The sequence below is a fragment of the Tasmannia lanceolata genome, unplaced genomic scaffold (genome assembly GCF_043159265.1).
Source record: "Tasmannia lanceolata isolate RefF3 unplaced genomic scaffold, GAP_Taslan_0.1 ptg000023l, whole genome shotgun sequence".
NCBI lineage: Eukaryota > Viridiplantae > Streptophyta > Magnoliopsida > Canellales > Winteraceae > Tasmannia > Tasmannia lanceolata.
The window spans coordinates 33,475,143-33,489,686 of record NW_027518700.1 but is presented as its reverse complement, the minus strand read 5'-3'; the positions used below and the strand labels follow the sequence as shown (position 1 = coordinate 33,489,686).

At 41.8% G+C, this 14,544-nt stretch overlaps 1 protein-coding gene across 1 annotated transcript; it reads left to right on the top strand.

The window, feature by feature from the left end:
- The first annotated feature begins 10,445 nt into the window (after positions 1–10,445).
- Positions 10,446–10,997, top strand: LOC143856030 (uncharacterized). Its single transcript, XM_077366072.1, has one exon. It carries the CDS (start codon positions 10,446–10,448, stop codon positions 10,995–10,997), a length of 552 nt encoding a protein of 183 aa, XP_077222187.1.
- Positions 10,998–14,544: the final 3,547 nt, after the last annotated feature.

Here is a 14,544-nt window from a genome sequence, read left to right as displayed (position 1 = left end):
ATGCACTGGCCATTTTTCCAGGGAAATCTAAAGATCCTAAAATTTTTGTTTCAATGGATTTAGGAATTAATATGTGACAAAAATTCAAGCTTCTTTAGAAACTTTATGATGATTTTTAATTAATTTCGAATTTTCAATGGATTTTATCAATTTTAAACCATATGAGTGATTTTACAAGTGAAATTATTGCAAATGAATTTGAAATGAATTGAAACTTCTACAGCAGCAAGACATGATGGGATGTAGCTTACTGGAAGATTTTTGCAGATTTTTACATTCAGCTCATATTTAATTTTGATTTAACAATAACGAGACCAGATTGCAAAAATAATACAAAAACTACTAGAAATAGGAAACAAGATCCAAATAAATTAAAACTTTTACAGTAGCAAGAAATATGAAATATAAGACTACTGTAAAAATTTTGTGAATTTTAATGGTGATCTGATGTCAGTAAAAATTCTCACAAAATCTGATAATTTTCAAAGAAAGCATTAAATAATATATCAAACAGAATCCAAAAATTCTTCAAAATTCATGGTAGAATGTATCAGTACCATATTATTTTCCCACGAAATTTCATTAATTTTGAAATCCATTTAGTATATATTTTATTTTTCTTCGTCGAAAAGATATTTTTGAAGAGTTTTCCATTTTTAAAACACGATTTTCGAGGAAATTACGACTCCGGAAAACATCCTTTAATCTTGCTCTGATATGATGAACACAAGAAAAATTTAAAATTCCAAAAAATAGATCATCCTGAGATGGCTAGTTTTTCGAATTTTGTAATTTCTCAGCCATTATTTTAAATAAAATTCCACTCATCACTCAAATTTTCGAAATCCTGTGATTCAATGTCTGATCCAATTCGATGGTTATTTTAGTTTATTTAAATAGATCAGTGTATTAAATTTCGGGACGAATCGGAATTGAAACACTCATGTAGATCGTGATTTTGAGCACACACATATAATATTGAATTAAATTCAATTAAATGCTAAAAATCATGCAAAAATACATTAAAAAATATCAAATAATCCTGGAAAAATCTGAGAATAGTGCACCTACCTGTGATGGAGATTTTGGGTATCCTTTGAATAGGACAAGATTTGAAGGCGGGGATATGGAGGATTTCTCTAGTAGTTTTCTTTGAGTCTTCTTCCTCTTTTTTTTTTTTTTTTTGAAAGAAGAGAGCATGGGTATTTACAGGTGAGGGATGAGCCAGGTTGCCATCTTTAGGGCCTAAAGTTGTAGGGTGGAGATTGAGTGATGGAAAAAGGAAGGGGAAAGAATGGCCAAGATCGGATTTTTCTAGAATGTTCTCCATCTTCTTTGGCATCTTCCATTTAAGCCATGGCTATGTTAAAAATGGCAGGCACTTATGCAGCCAGGATCAAGTACTAAAGGTTTAGGAACAATTCAAGGTCCAAGATGATGCCATTTGTCCTTGGAATCTTTGTAGATTTTGGAAGCAAATTTCAAGGCAAGGGAAATGTCCAATTTGGTTGCCTTTGTAGAGAATGGCAACGATTTGGATGGTTGCGATTAACTGCAATCTCCATGTGATAGAAAGAACGGGCGAGATCGGGTCTCCAAATATCCTGAAATCTTTGCAATGATATGGAATAATATTGGGTGGTTGAGATCAATTTCGATCGAAAGAATGGACGAGATGATGCCTCCAAATCTCCTCGAATCCTGTAAAAGATTTTTTAAATATTTTGAATGTAAAAATCGAAAAACGCGATTTTCAGGAGATTTTGAAGTCCGATTTCGATAATTCTTTCGCCATTAAAATCCTTGATTTTTCCTCTTTCATTTAAGCCCAATGTTGCCATAGAAATATTATTTTCAGAATTTTTGACCAATGCGAGCCGTCGGTTTTTAACAACGAATCGTTTTTCCAACCGTTGATCAAATTGACGATTCAATTGATCCAACCAACTTAATCAATTTTTGATGAATGATCCTAACCTTTGAAATATGAATTTTGACAACAATTAAAGTATTGAAAGCACTGTTGTTGATAATTTGGTTAAATTATTTCGACGGCTCTCGTTCACCCACATTGATCCGTGATTTTTCACTGGGTTTTTGCTCAATTAAGTGACACAATGTTTACTCTGAATTTGAGATTAACCTTGATCGATCCTATTTTGACTAAATGATCACAAATTCTTAGTAAGGAAAGACACCCAGGTTAAGATCTGCCCTTGATCTAACGATTTACGGAAATCGGGTCTCGGAATGGAATCAGGTCCCGGGCTGTGAAGTGACCCTAGCTTATTTTGTCCCGATTGATGATCCGTAAAGTCAGATCGATATATTAATGACCTAAAACATTTAAATCCATGATAGAGGGGCCCTCACATGGATTTAACACACTAAATTCACCAATCAGGGTATTTTTCAATTTTTCGGATCTAATCATCTCACCAGGTACATCTCTTTATCATTTCGGTTTTCAGAAAATTTGAGGATGCATACTTTACCAATGAAATTCCACGGATCAATATATTAGGTTATTGTTGGTTAAAGTGTAGCAAAATGAGGGTGTCTACACCTTATTATTCTGCCTTGGTCTATCGTGAAATAGTTATGTATTTTTATGCCAATCTCGAAATTACTCATGAAGGAGTAGTAATGAACACCCACGTTCAAGGAGAACAATTTGGATTAAGTTTGAAGGACTTCTATGCTTGGCTTGATATACTTAATGACGGGAGAAGGATTTTCGTTTGGAAAAAGGATGAAATATAAAAATATTTTTCAAGAACAGACGTTTATAAAACCTTAGGAACTGTATCCCCTTCTGGAGAAAAACTTAACATTAATGCCAGCTCGATGAATTACACTGAAAGACTTATTCACAAAATTATGGCCTACAACATCACCCCTAGCGCAGGATACTTTGATATCGTCAAGCCCTTCGAACCTCTCATAATCCATTGCATTATGGAAAAGATCAAGCTAAACCTAGGATTCATTATGATGAGTTATATGGATGAGGTAGTCAAGAGAGGACTAGGTGGTCTTCCTTATGGGGTCCAGATTACTAAGCTCCTAAGGCGTAATAAGTTCAATTTTAAAAAAGTCTTCTCAACAAACCCTGATCTAGCACTCAACCACGACACCATTACTTTTATGAGAATTCCTATACCAGGATTAGGTGGTCCTAGTGGGGTCACACCTGATGAGGTTGATGAGGCGATAGTTGAAGCTGAACGCGCATCTCAAATGCAGGAGCAGATTAGAGCACATGAGCAGGCACCGGCTCATCAGCGTCAGTTCCCTACCACTGGTTCATATGAGGTTCTTACCAGAGATATTGCATCACTAAAATCTGGGATGGACACCCTCACAACTGGCTTTGATACCCTCTCTACTGCCTTTATGACTGCAGAGAGTCAGAGAGCCTCTGATCATGATAGACTTATGGAGCTTATGGCGAGGCAGCATAGGGAGATGATGCAAGCTTATCAGCGGAGTCAGGCCACCAGATACTACACCTCCAGGACTCCAACTCTTGAGGAGCACCAGCCTCCACCTCAGGACTGATCGATAAATAGCACCTTCCCTGCAGCAGACACAGTCGATCACATCTTGCTGATGACTATCATATTTTCTGTTTAGCTTTATCTTGCCCAGTATGGGCTTTTGGACTATGTTTATATTTTTCTCTCTTCATAGATATCGTTTATGCTCAATGTGGGCTTTTATGTCTGGATGTATATACCCAGTATGGGCTTTATACTGTGTGGACGTTGCCCTAGATAGGCTTGTGGATATTGTTGGTTAGATGCCCAGTGTGGGCTTTATGGTTAGGTGATGGATATTATGTGCCCAGTAAAGGGCATTATGTTTTATTTCGGTTCATGTCTTAGAGATTATATGATTGTATCTATTGTGGTATCTAGTACATATCTTTCACACTTATTCATGTATCTCTGATGATGTTTTGACATGATGAGAAGAGGGTGTGTCTCTTCCATCTATTGGTTCATGTATATGGAGGTTTATGTTTCCTCTATATATATATACATCATTTTTTGGTTGCCATGGATGCATATTCCCTTCTTGTTCATTATTTTGGTATCCATGTGGTTATTAGGCTGTATTTGCCTCAACTTTATAATCCTATGTCTAATAATCATCCATTCTAATTCAAATTGTACTGCTCATTTGAATGGAGCAAAATTCAGAATGATTGAGCTAATTTAAATCACGGCCTATGCACCTTGAACTATTACAGTTAAACCAGATGCACATAGTCAGGAGGAGCTTTCACTTGCAAATATATAACTATCTAGGGCCAAACAACTTAAACTCAGAAGTTATTTTATAGTTCTGGTAGATACTTATCTGCTTCAAAAAGTTGCAAATGAATCCCAAGTATTCAAATCATTCTGCCATGTCATGCCTTACAACATAGGTTTCATCTAGCGCCAATGACAAATTCATAGGGGGAGAGCCAAATGGTTATATCTTTATGGTTCTATAGATCATTGTGATGTGCTCACAAGGTCTACTGCCCCTATACTTATGCTTAACTTGCAAATCAGTTGATAAAAAAAGAGAGAGCTTATCAGCATTTTACTTTTGTTTTCTCCTTGATACGCATTCCTAGAGCTTGAATGGTATATCATATACAAGGCACATAGCTTAGACAAGCTATTATTCATCTTGACACTCCACTTGCACTTTCACTTGTTGATTCCTACATTTTTGCTGTTGCTAAAAGGGGGAGAATTTTGGGAATTGATTAGGTATTCCAATTGTATATGCACCATATGCTTTATAGTCATTAATTATATTTGTGCATACTTACAATCTCTCCCTTTTTGATGATGACAAGCACAAGAGATTTTTCAATAAAAGCACACATATATTTCCTTACACTAGATTTCTCTCCCCCTTTGGCATCAATAAAAAAGATTGGGGTAAAAGAAAATCAAAGGGATGAAATTTACAATTTTAAGTTCCCCCTTTTTCTCTTTTTTCAAGGAAAAAGACAAACATAAAACTCCCCGTATTTAGAGTTTTTATTCAACACAAGAGGGGATATTTAACAAATCATAAAAAGATATTCAATTTTAAGTTGAAGCCCCTAATCTAAAACACATATGAAGATAATCATATGGGGGCTTTGGGAACCCAAGATTTCCTGGTTCCACCACAATCCCTAATTTTAGATGCACATTGGAATTGGTAATGACCATTGATTCCACAATAATGGCATCTAACATGAGGGTTAGATAGACTAGTCCTATCATAAAATGCATGATTAGGTCTATGACTAGTTTTTTTCAAGATTATGTCAATAATTTTATTACCATTTAAGAATCCATGGAGACATAATCTTAACCTTTCATTTTCATTATGAAGATGGGTTATTTGATTTAAAAAATCATTAGTGTCATCTTCATAAGATTTGGAAGAGGTTCCCATATTTTGAAATTGTTCTAGTTGGCAAGTTTTCTCATCCAAAATACCCTTAAGGGTTTCAATCTCAAGGTTAAAATTTTCAATTTGAACTTTAGCTTGAGATTTGGAAGAAGAAGATTCATTTCTCAAAACATCAAGTTCATTTTCTATTTTAGAAATAGATTTCTTTTGAACTTTATTTTTTGAAATTTGAGAATGCAAGGTAATGCACAATTCATCATAAGATATTTTTTCACTATCACTACTTGATGAATTACAAGAGGGGTTTGAATTTACCTCATCTTCATGGGTGAGTGCCATGAAGCAAAGATCATCGTTATTAGCTTTCCCTTCACTTGAGCTCTTTCCCGAGGTGCTAGAAGCATCCCAAGCGGCTGCATGAGCCTTGTTCTTCTTCCAATCCTTCTTTCCCTTGTACTTTGAGGAAGATGACTTGAGAAGAGGGCACTCCGGTTTTTGGTGTCCCGTCTTCTTGCAATTGTAACACCTTATTCCTCCTTCAACATCACTTTCTTCTTCTTTTTATCCTTTTTATGTTTCTTCTCCATAGGCTTTTGAATTTTCTCAAGGCTTCTTCCTCATCACTATCCGCTTCATTTGAGGATGATGAGTCCATCTTGGAGGCCTTTAGAGCTAGAGATATACTCTCTTTTTCTTTCTCTTTTGGCTTCTTCTCCTCTTGTCGGCTAGTGATGAACATCTCATGGGTGATAAGAGATCCTACAAGCTCTTTCATAGTTAGCGTCTTGAGATCCTTGGATTCTTGTATGGCGGTGACTTTTGGATCCCAATGTGGGGGAAGTGACCTAAGCAACTTATTCACAAGCTCATCAGTAGGATAAGATTTACCAAAATTTGCTAATTCATTTGAAATTTTAGAAAAACGGGTATACATTTCGGAAATACTTTCATTTTGACCCATTCTAAATATTTCATATTTGCTCTTTAACAAGTTTATTTTGGAATCCTTGACTTGTGATGTTCCCTCATGGGTGACGGCAAGAGTATCCCAAATAAGCTTGGCAGAATAAAAAAGAGTTACTCTATTAAACTCCTCCGTAGATAAGGCGCAAAACAAAGAGTTTATAGCTTTGTAATTTAAATTTGCATGCCTTTTCTCTTCAACATTCCATTCTTCAAATGGCTTGGAAGGCAAAATGTATCCATTTTCAACAATATGTCAAAGTTCCACATCTATCGAAAGGAGATAGAGGCGCATCCTTGTTTTCCAATGTCCATAGTTGGACCCATTAAAGAAATGAGGTCTAGTTCTGGAATGGCCTTCCGGAAGTCCGGTTCCATTTATATTTGCCATATCACAAATAGAAAGTTGCCAAAGATCTTATGATCTTTCCCTTGTTAAAATTTAAAATTTTTTTACCAAAGATTTTAAGAAAAGAAAATCTTTTAAAAGCCAAGGCTCTGATACCAAGTGAAATTCTAAGGGTGGTCCGGAGTACTTAGTCCAACGGCAACTTATGAGGAGTTAAAATTTAGGTTCCTAACAAGTTTTAAACTTTTGAAAACTCCAACCCAAATTTGAAGATTAAGAGATCAAAATTGAAATTTAAGCGCAAGCAAGTTAAATCTAAAGTGCAATGCAAGAAATGAGCAAGAGACAAGAAAGAGTGCACCTGAGATTTAAAGTGGTTCAATCCTCCAACGCGAGGCCTACTCCACTCCACCAACCAAATCCGTTGATGGCTTCACTATTTGATCTTCTTAACTTCGGCGAAGATCGGTGCCGATTACAATTCCAATCGCCTTTAACCTTGGTGGCAATCTTCACCACAGAGAGTGGGCTCCGGTTCTCCGAACACTCGCCAGAATACAATCTTTAGAATAAGAAAGAAAGAACAAAAATCCCTCACAAGGGTTTACAAACTTTGTAGAAGATGTACAATTTGAGCCTAATGATCCAAATCCTAATTCAAGAGGATGAGAGGCATAAACAAGCTTTAATCACTCTTTGGATGTTCAAATAGAGTTTGTGAGTGTTAGGATTGATGATTTGGAAGTTTAGAATACCCATATATATATAGGAAAACCAAATATGACCGTTTGAGGGGCATTGTCGTAAATCTGGCAAAGTTCCAAACGGCTATATTTCTTCCCGTTATAGTGTTCTCGGAGTTCCGAGGAATTTTCTCGGAGTTCCGAGAATTTCTCTCGGAGTTCCGAGAATTTCTCTCGGAGTTCCGGGATTACAAACAGAAATTGAAAAAATGCTACTGGACCATTTCTCGGAGCTCCGAGTAATGTCTCGGAGTTCCGAGCTCGGAGCTCTGAGAAGCTTATGTCAAGCAGATTTTCAATTCTTGTTTATTGGGCTTCCAACTCTACACCAAGTTGGGATTGTAAATGAGGGTTCCAAAGTGTTGGAACACCACAAGGAGAATCACATAAACATTTAGGGTGTGTGTTTATTTACTTAATTTATGCCTCTTAAAATCCTAAACTAGGATTGGATCTTATACATTCTAACATGACTTCGATCTTCAATTTCGATGCTTTAAGTCTTCGTTCGTCTTGGATCTCCGATGTCTTTGGCCTTCATAAGCGGTCCAATGAGAGCTTCTTGGCCTCAATCCAAGCAATCTTGTCTTAGCGCAATTATAATCTACATCTTAGACAATCAAATACATTAGTGATATAAATCACTTGTGTATTGGAATCATCAAAATAAGATGGGAATGCCAAGGTGGGAACCATTGGGTTTACAAAGCCCATCTTAAATCCGTAATTGATCATGAACCTTGTGATGGGGTGTGCGGAACAACCCCAATCATCATACAACACGTGGCACTAGGGCAAACCCCTAAAGCCCTCAATCCCTAACGGGTATCAAGGTCATTGCAGCAAGCCGAAGAGGGAATCATGTATTCCCCTCACCCAACCCTAGGCCAACATCTGTCCAAGGGTAAATAAACATGGGCATACTTTGATCCAATGACAGGACGATACCTGTCCCAAAAAGGTAAACAAACTAACACTCAAAGTCTCACTATAAATAGCCCTCATAAAGACAAAGGAGGGGACTCAAATCCCAAAAAATCATTGTTAATAGCTTTGATCTGTTCAGTTGTACCCATCACTGACTTGAGTGTCGAAGGGCCCATCCGGAGCCACGACTCCGGGTTGGTCTTCTGACATCGTGTTCTCTTGTGCAGGATATAATCCTTAATCGGTTCCGCAGTCCGGACCCACCAGATTAGCTCCTTCGTCACCGCCACATATGTTACCAATTTTGGGCGTAACAGATTGGCGCCATCCGTGGGACCGCGAACAAAAAAGCCGTTCTAAGTCTAAAGAAAAATGGCAGGATGGAAGAGTACCCGAGCACCTCCTGCTCGGACAATTCGAACAGCACCACGTCAAGCAACTAGGGGAGAGCGACTCTCCTTGCGGGTCATGATTCCTCCGGCGGCCGTTGAACCAAGCCCTACTCAGTCGACTGCCGCCTCGGCTCCTACGCTCGAGCAAATTCACACTATTTTTAAACAAATGACGACACTGGTCAATCAATACAAGAGCTTACTCCAACAGGTCCCTCAAGGCCTTCCACCTGAGGTCTCCCAACCCCCAAAGGTAAGGGTGGATTCGCCAGATGAAGAGCCCGCGCCGTCCCGTCATGATCAGACTCATCACTCACACTCGAGACGGGACCATCACTCCAGACAAGGCATGCGCAGACAGAACCTAATCGACGATATCGGTCCTGATCGAGACAGCGGCACCGACCCCGGGCCGGTCATGCAGAGCGGGAGAGATCCGGTCGTCACAGAAGGAGTCCGGAGAGCCGCTCAGATTTAGCGGCAAGCCCCACAGTAGAAAGAAAGGCCAGACCATGTAGTCGGACAGAAAAAAGAACTGATCACATGTTGCGAAGGTTTGAAGAAATTGACCACCGAATCGAGGAACTGGCTAAAGACCATCGACGGTCCTCTATTAAGCAATTCTCCAGCGGACGTCCTTTCACAGATAACGTGTTAAGCGCACCAGCACCAAGAGGGTTCAAAATGCCTCCTGTCCAACAGTACGATGGAACCATGGATCCAGTAGACCATTTGAAAACATTCAGAACCATGATGCTCTTGCACGGAGCCTTTGACGGATTCCTCTGTAGAGCATTTCCAACCACTTTGACGAGAGCAGCAAGAGATTGATACTCACGGCTCAAACCAAACTTTATAGATAGTTTCGAGGGATTTGCCGACGACCTGGTCAGGCACTTCATGAGCAGTCGAAGGCCGCGCAAGACTGCGGCGTCGCTAATGGCTCTAAGACAAGAAGATGGTGAAACCCTAAAGGCATTTATAAGCCGATTCAATAGAGAGGCCCTGCAAATCCCGAACTTAGACCCTTCTGCCGCTACAAATGCACTCCTTGCGGGTGCAAAGTCAATTGAGTTCCGCCGAACTATAGCTCGCTGGAATCCACACTCTTTGGCAGATCTCATGGCGGGGGTGGAAGAGTACATCTCCATAGAAGAAACACTGGCAGCCATGGACTCAGGGCAGAGAAAAATTCCAGAAGAGGAAAAGAACCCAACGAAATGTAGGGACGATAAGCCCCTGAGAAGAGAGAGAGAAGCCCGGAGCGAAGGGAACGAAATTTTACGCCCCTCAAAACATCCAAGACCCGCATACTGGCCGCAATCAAAGCAGAAGATTTTCTTAAATGGCCGAACAAGATGCTGACAAAAGGAAACAAGCGAGATAAATCTAAGTATTGCCAGTTCCACAAAGACCATGGGCATGACACCAATGAGTGCAGGCATCTTAAGGAAGAGATCAAACTACTGATTCAAAGGGGATATCTCAAGAGATATGTTGAGCGTGGTGGTGACAGAAGAGAGCGTCAAGAGAGAAGCCCTCAAGGCAGAAAGAGACCCCAGCGACCACAGTCACCCCTAGCCCGTCGCGAATCTCTCATTCCTCTTAGCCCGCGGTCAGAACCACAGCGATCACAAACCTACTAGAGTCATAAACACCATTATGGGTGGTCCGGCAGTGGGAGGAACCTCATCGGCCGCCCGCAAAGCCTACGCCAGGCAGGTCAACGCGGTCCATACCAGCCACAAAAAATTGATAGTAGAGAACGAGATCTCATTCTCGGATGTTGATTTGGATAACTTGATACTCCCCCATGATGACGCCTTGGTCATAACCATGCTCGTTGCTAATTGGGAACTGAAGAAAATCTTGGTAGATAATGGGAGTTCGACGGACATCCTCTATTACCACGCCTTCAAACAAATGATGATCGGGGATGAGCGTTTAAAACCGGCGAACTCAGATTTGTTCGGATTCTCGGGGGAGATAGTCAAGGCCGAGGGACAGATCGAACTCCCCGTCTTGGTCGGCGAACCTCCCCACCAGGTCTTTGCGATGGTTAATTTCTTGGTAGTGAGGGCCACTTCGGCCTACAACACTATCTTAGGAAGACATGGACAGAACCTACTCCGCGCCATTGCCTCAGCCTACCATCAGAAAATGAAATTCATAACACCCAATGGTGTAGGTGAAGTGAAAGGGGACCAATCGTAGTCGAGGGAGTGTTACGCGACCGCACTAAAAGGAAAAAATGCATCGGTGGCATTACCAATCGAACTACAGGATTTGAGAGATTAAACCTGGACAATGATAAACCAAATGGCCGAAGACTTGGTTCTGATCCCGTTGTATGAAGATGATCAAGAGAAACTGGTCAAGATCGGATCAACATTGAACGACGATTCCCGCGAAGAACTTGTCCTGTTCCTGCGAAAAAATGTTGACATTTTTGCTTGGACGCCCGTCGATATGCCCGGGATAGATCCCGATGTTATTGTGCACAAGCTCAACGTTGACCCCACTTGCAGGCCGGTAAAGCAAAAAAGGAGGCATTTTGCCCCAGAGAGACAACAACGATTAGGGAGGAAGTGGAAAAATTCCTAAGGGCTGATTTCATACAAGAAATCAAGTACCCCAACTGGCTGACGAATGTGGTCATGGTGAAGAAAGCCAACGGAAAATGGAGAATTTCATAGATTTTACCGATCTGAACAAAGCCTGTCCCAAGGACAGCTATCCGCTGCCAAAGATCGACCAACTGATAGACGGCACCGCGAGGAACGAGCTCCTAAGCTTTATGGACGCATTTTCGAGATACAACCAGATTCGTATATACGAAGCGGATATCCCCAAGACTTCGTTTGTAACTGACCACGGGATATACTGCTACCGCGTAATGCCCTTCGGCCTAAAGAATGCCGGAGCAACATATCAGAGACTGGTGAACAAGATTTTCAGAGAACTAATCGGACGCAACATGGTGGTGTATGTAGACGATATGCTAGTGAAGAGTAAGGAATTTTCCAGTCACATATCTGATTTGGAAGAAACATTTCAGGTCTTGAGGAAACACAGCGTGAAGCTTAATCCTTCTAAATGCACTTTTGGCTTTGCCACGGGGAAATTCTTGGATTCATGGTCAACCAGAGAGGGATAGAGGCGAATCGGGAGAAAATTCAGGCAGTGGTGGATCAAAATCCACCAACTACAATAAGGGAAATTCAAAAACTTACCGGGATGGTAGCTGCGCTAGGACGCTTCATCTCTAAGCCTACCATTCTTCAACGCGATCAAGGGGATTAAGACTGTCCCTTGGACTCCGGAATGTCAAAGGGCGTTTGAGGAACTAAAGTTGTACCTAGCCACACCACCCTAATCAGCAAACCAGAACCTGGGGAAGAGCTGATGTTGTACCTATCGGGAAGTCCGGTAGCGTTGGCGGCCGTGCTGATCAGAGAAGACCAGAACCAGCAGAAACTTATCTACTACGTCAGCAAAGTTTTGCATGAGGCTGAGACTAGATATAAAAAAGCAGAGAAGTTGGCTTACACTCTTATAATGGCTGCCAGAAGGCTCAGACCGTATTTCCAGGCACACACTATCAAAGTTATGACTGACCAACCACTGAGGTAGATTCTCCATCGCCTAGACACCTCAGGGCGACTAGTAAGGTGGGCGGTAGAACTCAGCGAATTTGATATCCGGTATCTGCCCCGACCAGCGATAAAGGTCCAAGTCTTGGCCGATTTCATTATTGAATGCACTGTGCTTGCTGAAGCTGAAAGGAATCAACCTTCAGGTGGAGAAGTCGACAAAACACCCGGGGGGGGCAAAACGATGCGACCACCAATCAGCCTCTTGGCAAAGAAGCCGATACACTCAAGAGGCAGAACCTCAGAAGAACTATACTGTCCTCGGATGCTAATGCCACCCCCAGCCCGAAAAGACCAATGGGATTGGAAGAGCCGAGGAAAAAGAAAGATTGAAGGCAGAGCCGCTCTGGGAATTACATGTGGATGGATCCTCGAACTACCTAAGATGTGGAGCAGGACTAATCCTCACAGGACCCGAGAACTTCGTCATGGACTACGCCGTAAGATTTGGGTTTCAAGCGTCAAACAATGAGGAGGAGTACGAGGTGCTCCTGGCTGGCATGAAGTTGGCAATCCAAACCCGGGCCCAAAGATTGAAAGTGTATAGCGACTCTCAATTGGTCGTTAACCAGGTACAAGGGACATAAGAGGCGCGCGACGACCACATGCGCAAATACTTAGCGCAAGTTCGCTAGCTCGCCGACAAGTTTAAAAGCTTTGAGGTAACACGCGTCCCGAGAACGGAGAATGGAAAAGTAGACATACTCTCCAAACTTACGGCCTCTTGGTATACAGCTTTGGGAAATATATATATGGAATTCCTCAAAAAATCTAGCATTGAAAGCGAAGTCGTCGAGGTAATGCAAGTGGATCACGAACCATGCTGGATGGACTACATCATCAATTACCTGCGCAGTGGAATACTCCCCCGAAGAGAAAAAGAAAGCACGTCAAGTGATTCGGAAATTGGCCAGATTTTCACTCGACAGGAAAAATCTCTACAAAAGATCGTATACCCTCCCGTACCTAAAATGTCTCCGACCTAGCAATGCTGTCTACACGCTACAGGAGACGCATGAGGGGATCTGCGGAGAGCATCTAGGAGGCAAAGCGCTGGCCATCAAGGTATTGCTTAGGGGCCTATATTGGCCGACCCTGAGGCAAGACACTCTAAATCTAATAAAGAAATGCGAGAGGTGTCAGAAGTTCTCATCTGTCAGTCACCAACAAGCCGTTCCAATGGCTCCCATAATCAGACCACTTCCTTTTGCTGTATGGGGAATAGATATCTTAGGGCCCTTCCCACCAGCTCCAGGAGGGCGAGAATTTGTGGTAGTCACAATAGACTGCTTCACGAAGTGGGTGGAAGCAGAGCCCCTTGCCAAAATCACCGAACAAAATATCCAAGCATTTTTCTCGAAATCCGTGGTTTGTCGATTTGGAATCCCCCGAGTTCTTATAACGGACAATGGCAAGCAGTTCGACAACAAAAGTTTCCGAAAATTCTGTACAGACCCAAGATTGAGCAGCGGTTCACCTCCGTTGCCCACCCTCAGACCAATGGGCAGACAGAAGTCACGAACAGAATCCTCCTTCAAGGTATCAAGAAGAGGTTGGATGATAAGGCAGGACGATGGGCCGACGAGTTGTACCATGTCTTATGGGCATACCGCACTACTCCACGCTCCGCGACGGGAGAATCCCCCTTTAGCCTAACTTTTGGAAGTGAGGCCATAATCCCGCTCGACATCGGCGTTCCCTCTCAACGGGTAACATGCTTCAACGAGCATTTGAACGAGGGCGGGCTCTGTGCCAATCTCGACCTACTCAAAGAAGTCCGCGAAGAGTCCCAGATTCGAGCTGCGGTGTATAAACTGAGAATGTCTCGCTACCATGACACCAAAATCCGCCCCAGCGAATACCGAGTGGGTGACCTGTTCTTGAGAAAAGTGGTAGTATCTCAACCAGGAAAAGTCAGAAAACTCTTCCCCACGTGGGAGGGGCCATACAGAGAGGTCGAAGTGATCCGACCGGGCAGTTACAAGTTGGAGACCCTCGACGGACACCAGTTCCCCCATGTTTGGAACTCCTAAAACCTGAGGAAGTACTATCAGTAGCTCGTCGTCCAGTAGGTCCCAAAGAGGGAGGAGCATCGTTACGAGAAAGAA

Excerpts from the sequence above, each read along its gene's own strand:
- LOC143856030 (XM_077366072.1), top strand. The coding sequence starts at position 10,446 with ATGGGTGGTCCGGCAGTGGGAGGAACCTCATCGGCCGCCCGCAAAGCC.